Here is a 5,769-nt window from a genome sequence, read left to right on the forward strand (position 1 = left end):
CTAGTTTAGGATGAGTTTGGGGGAAGTCTAGAAACGCGAGATCAAGAGGCTGATGAACACGGGGAACACACAGGGGTCTAGAGTGGTTCAGGCCGTCGGAGCGTAAAATCCTATGTCCACTTGTGTGTTGTATTGCTTGTGAACTTGGAATAAGTCTAAGAGAGCCTGAGTGTCTCTGGGACTTGGAGAACTTGTGAGAACCCTGGGACCTTATGCTCTAACAAGCTCACTCTCCCTTTTATAGGCTCAAGGAGAGTGCGTACATTGAGCGGGGTCCCGACAGGTGGACCCAGCGACACATTAGACAATATACACACTGAAGCCTTTAATGCCACAAATACAAAGATCTTCCGCTTCAGTTTCTTCCTGTAGTCCTCGATTGAGAAGTTGATGTGCGTAGTTACAGCCAGGGTATGGTCATATGCCGCCTTACCGGCACAGTGCCTGCTGTCAATGACATGCACAGTGGAAGACGTGCTGTCACTGTTGGGTCAATTCCTGCTGACAGGTGAAGGGGCTACGTTGATCCGTTGTGCCGTAGCCTCCGCGCACACTGTAGCAGCGCACGCCCCAGCTCTCCTGCAGCAGATCATAATTACCCTTTGCTCATGCGCACGGCGCCGTGATGTGACTACACGCCGCCCGTCCGCGCGCAGAGCACGGTGATGCGACGCGCCGCCTCCGTAACAGGCAGGCTTACCGTGGTGTCAGTATACCTGCCTAACGTGTTAGTGGGCAGCCCACGCCCCGTCACGGGCACGCGCAGCCCACCTACCCGCATTTAATGCGGCTGTTGGGTTGGCGTCTCGCAGAAGGCTTACTGCCACCGGACACGTGGCAGAGCTGGCTTAGCAGACACTTCCGCAGGGGCACGTGGCGGTGCCGGACCTCCTCCCCGGAGGGAAGGGGGGTCCGGGCCCCCGAGGCCGGCCAAGGTGTACAGGCCCACAGGGGGTCCGGCTTGCACACGTGGTGGCACCGGACCACCCCACGGGGGTTCGAGCCCGTGGTGGCTGTTCCTGAGCATTTTGTCCTTGTGGGTACGTGGAGGCGCCGGACCTGCCAGAGCACGGGGTGAGGTCCGGAGACCGTGACCCCAGCTGTCAGGCCCGAGCCGTATGCCCCGTCACCCAAAGGCTTAGGGCGAGGTTACGGATAACCTTACGCCTTCGGGTTGGACACCCTAGCAGGAGATACCCCTATCCGTATGTACCAACACTATAGTTTTCTTAGATGGAGTATAATATTGTTTTCTCAGCTCTTTCCTTTGTACCAGCTGCTCTATAACAGTTCTGGAGCTAACTATTTGCTCTCTTGCTACGTATGTGTAGCCCAGTCATGCAACATTTTTTTTATCACTTACAGCTCACAAAAAATATTGATGTGAAATTGGATGAGCTCACAATACAATAACAAGGGCTTTAGTCAAGCTAAATTTACTAAAATGAGGTCCTGTTTTGAAGTAGGGGCATTGTGATGGAGGCAATGCGTGCTGTGTGATGGATGCCAAAATGGAATCAGTAAGAACATAAGAAATTTACCTAAAATTTATCTTCCTGTGAAATGTCGCTCGGTAGGATAATGTTTTAGAATAACTGATACTATTCTCTGCCCGAGACACCATTTATGCATACAGCAATACGCGCGCATGGGCGCGCGCCATCCACTAGTGCACAAAAGGATGGTGTCGCCAAGAAAAATCTAACATCAGATGTTTCCAATTCAACAGAGGGCAAGGAAATTGCTTGCTGAAATACTATAACACAATACTGATATTTTACCTTGCTCGTAAAAAAAATGGTGTTACAATGGTCTCGCTAGTGAAGATGCAACTTTAATCCAAACAAATCTTTTAAGCTGTAGCCAAGGGCGTGTTGAGTGCCTCACCACCGGGGCTTCAACTCCGACATCCACTTCTTTCTTCAAACCAAAGCTCGCAGCAAAATTACATAGATAAAAAGGAGATATGAAAGAGATTACTACTCTATCTTTCAAGACATTTACGGATTTACCTATGCAGAGATCGATAATCGAATTAAAGTTTCTTTTGGGTAAAATTGAATGAAAAGTTAGTATGAAATAAAGGAGTAAATCATAAACATTCCGGTACTATTGGCATCCATATTACTCATTTATCAGGGTTGAACTATGTCTTTTCCTTTCTACAAGTGAATAAAAGAATATCCTTTGAACTTCCTATAAAGTTAGCAAAGCTGCAGTGTATGTAAATAGCAGTTTCTAGCTAGCTAGTTCTGTCCAAAACCTATAAAATTGTACTTCATGCTTCAGTCCTAAATTTTTTCTAGGGCTTGGAGAACGTCGTCCCTCAAATCCTCAAACTTCTCGATCCCGAAACTGAACCTCACCAGGTTGTCCTTGATCCCGTTCTTTGCCTTTTCCTCGTCGCTCTTTCCCCAGAATGACATGACCGCCGGCTGCTGTACCAGGCTCTCGCAACCGCCGAGCGATGTTGCGATCAAGGGGATTTCCAGCGCATCAACGAACCTCATGGTGCCCCAGAGGTCTGATTTCACCTCGAAGCTAACAACGCCGCCGTACCCTGTCATCTGACTCTTGGCGACTTGGTGCCATGGGTTGCTCTCTAGCCCAGGGTAGTGCACCCGTTCAATCTTTGGGTGGCACTCTAGGAGGCGTGCAATTTGCAGCGCCGTGCGGTTATGTGCCTCAACACGGAGGGCCATCGTCTTAAGCCCACGTATGATCATGTAAGCCGCGTTCTGCATAATTTCAGAGAATAGATCAGTACAACCCTTTTGAGGAAAATCAACGGGATTATATTCAATGATCCTCATGTTGAGATGCAAACGTACCGGACTGATAGCACCGCCAAGGTCGTGGTGCCATGCTCGTATTTCGGAGATGAGTGCCTCGGAGCCGCTAATACATCCGGCAATAACATCATGATGACCAGCCATGTACTTCGTAGCGGAGTGCAAGACGATGTCGGCATCGAGGGTGAGGGGCTTCTGGTTGATCGGCGACGCGAGCGTGCTGTCGATGCACACCAAGGCACCCTTCTGGTGGCACAACTCTGCAACCAGCCTGATGTCCACGCACTTGAGGAGTGGGTTTGTTGGGGAGTCGGCGTAGAAGAGAGTTACATTGTTCTGGTCAAGAACGGCCTTTAGCGACTCCATGTCGTCGAGGTCGATGAATGTGGACCTGATGCCCATCTTGGAGAGCCTATCACGGATGAAGGCGCGGGCCTCGCTATAGCAGTCAGTGGTCGTCACGACGTGGCCGCCCGGCGGCACGAGTGCCAGCAGCGTGGCGACGATGGCGTTCATGCCGGACGACGTGACCAGGGTCGCCTCGGCTCTCTCCAGCGCGCTGATCTTGTCCTCCAGGACCCTGACCGTCGGGTTGCTGTACCGGCCGTACTCGTGGCTGTGGCGCCGGCCTTCCTTGAAGGCGATGAGGTCCTCGGAGCTCTCAAACCAGTGCGTTGTGCCGCTCACGATTGGCGTCGCGATCGAGTCCGTGGCAGCCTCGCCCGCCCCCTTCCCGAGTTTCTCCCCGGCGTGGACGGCGAGAGTCTCGTCGGAGGCGCGTCTTGGCTTGGGAGGGTGAGCATCACCGAGCAACTCTTGGAGCAACCCAGCTGGGGGCGCGGCGGTGGCGCGCTTGTGCTTTGGAGAGTTGAGAGGTTGGAGGAGGCGGCGCTGCGGCCTCGGGAGCGTGATCTTGCCAAGGGAGGTAGACGGAGCCATGAGCTCGGAGAAGGATCAAGCAGAACTGGATGGCGGATTAATCCAAGTGATTGAGCTCAGTTATGAGGAAGGAGGAGCTGACTGGTAGCTGCTTGCCTGGGGCTGTAGTGACTAACTAAAGCTTGTGTGTTTGGTTCTTTGGCCTTCCTCTCTCCCTTGAACACATATATAGGCACAAATCGACGCGCGTTTATACGCGGTTGTTTTTACACATGCGGCGCGTACATGACATTTCTCATGAGGTTATGGTGCGCCAAGAGCCAAAAGCGAGTAGGTTGTTAAGATGGAGTGAACAATTAAACAAGTAGTGTGTGCAAGTGTGATTAAGAAAACACACGAGAGGATCTGAGTAAGATTGTACAACAAGATTGCAAAGTCAAAAGCGAGTATAAGCAGGAATAAGAAAACAGTAGTACTGATCTATTAGGCTGACCCTTCCATCTTGTTTATAGCGTCTTCAGTGTGTGGGTCCTTTTTTGCTAATATAATGGAGTCTGAGTTAATTGCGGCTGAATCGCTTGATTAGCATGTGAACGTCTTCTTGATGGTACGCGCAGGCGCGTCAATTGGACGGCGGTGCTCTCGCACAAAAGAGAAGGCAAGCAGCCCATAGGATATGCCTTTTGCCCTGTTTGTTTCAGCTTCTCGTTGATTTTGAAAGTTCGATTTTAAAAAATTTAAAAGTCAGATGACTTCTAGAATCTAGAATCAAGAATCTATAATCGAGTTCGATTATGGATAAGTCATCTGACTTTTTAATTTTTCAAAATTAACCATAAGCTGAAACAAATACGACCTTTGGCAACTAAGAGCATCTCCAAAAGTCTTTCTAAATTTCACTCTCTAAATTATCATTTGGAGAGCCTTCTCCATAAAAATCACTTTCTATATGTTCTCACTCTCCAATAGCTTTTCTATATATTGTGTACGCTCTAGAAAGCCATTTTCGTTATCTATCTTTGGCTAGCAAGAAATACGGAATGGAGTATGGCTATATTTGGATAACCACTTAGAGAAGCTGTTAGAGAGTATTTTTCCATCAAAATCTCTATTCATGGAGAGTCTCTTAGAGTTGCTCTAAGGCGCATCTAATAGAACAGTGGCAGCAGTTTATCTAGAAGATAAAAGGCTAATGTTATCTTGCAAATAATCTTAGTTAGATCTTGCAAGCTAATATTTTGTTTTAGTCTTATCACTTTATTATGCTAAGAAGTCCAATATTGACAGGGATAACCATCAACAGTGATGGGTATAGCGCCCGTCCTATGGACGCGTCGTCACTAATATAATGACATGGCGGTGCATGAATATAATAAACATCAACTATGGTGTAAACAATCTATGTCACTTTTTATGTATTAATGCTTAATGTCAAAGAAGTTTGCACAATTCGAATGTGTTAGATCCCATGGATCAACTAGGAGTAGATCAGAGGGTATTCTTGCATTAATTTGAGATAAACAATAGTGGATTTTGGGTTACACCTAGAGGAAGAAGGAAAGTGAGGGAGAGAGAGACCGTCGAGCTTGGCGTTGGTGCCGACCATGGCGGTGACAGTAGCGGGGTTGAGGTCGCAGGAGATGGCGGCGCTGTCGGCGTGGTGCAGAGGCCGACGGCATAGTCGATGTAGAGGTTCAGAACGAGGTGGAGGTGGTCGGCGCAGTGGTGGCAGGCTTCCCATCGCTTCAGCGCAGAGGAGAACAGATCCTCTAGGGTTATCATTTTTCCGTTGAACCTTGGGCCGCGTGCCCTTTCCCCTTTGTAGCACTGCGCCCCGGGGGCCCACCAACCATGTTGGGTTAGGCGCCCCCGATAAGGGCACGATCAAGGAGTCTACATGATCGTTGGACCGTGTCGGATGAGATCAGTATTAAGATTCTCCCCCTTGATCTCATCTTATACTTTCATACTTATTACTTGTACTTCACGTCTACTTCTTAATGAAACGATATATAGAGCATGCTGCACCATGACAGTTACTTCCGTACCATCTGACGCAACGACTACAATACATATTTCCATTTGGGAATAAACACTA

General features: G+C 48.9%; 1 protein-coding gene across 1 annotated transcript; it reads right to left on the reverse strand.

Moving 5' to 3' along the window:
- Window positions 1-2,088: 2,088 nt before the first annotated feature.
- LOC112876249 (cystathionine gamma-synthase 1, chloroplastic-like) lies at window positions 2,089-3,856 on the reverse strand. Its single transcript, XM_025940315.1, has 2 exons — window positions 2,832-3,856; window positions 2,089-2,738 (listed from the first exon to the last, which is right to left on the reverse strand). The coding sequence occupies exons 1-2, from the start codon at window positions 3,729-3,731 to the stop codon at window positions 2,292-2,294; spliced, it is 1,347 nt and encodes a 448-aa protein (XP_025796100.1). The 5' UTR covers window positions 3,732-3,856; the 3' UTR covers window positions 2,089-2,291.
- Window positions 3,857-5,769: the final 1,913 nt, after the last annotated feature.

The sequence above is a fragment of the Panicum hallii genome, chromosome 9 (assembly GCF_002211085.1).
Source record: "Panicum hallii strain FIL2 chromosome 9, PHallii_v3.1, whole genome shotgun sequence".
Taxonomy (NCBI): Eukaryota; Viridiplantae; Streptophyta; class Magnoliopsida; order Poales; family Poaceae; genus Panicum; species Panicum hallii.

Excerpts from the sequence above, each read along its gene's own strand:
- LOC112876249 (XM_025940315.1), bottom strand. The coding sequence starts at position 3,731 with ATGGCTCCGTCTACCTCCCTTGGCAAGATCACGCTCCCGAGGCCGCAG. Across the intron at positions 2,739-2,831 it reads TTGGCGGTGCTATCAGTCCG|AACGCGGCTTACATGATCAT; the intron begins GTACGTTTGCAT and ends GAAATTATGCAG.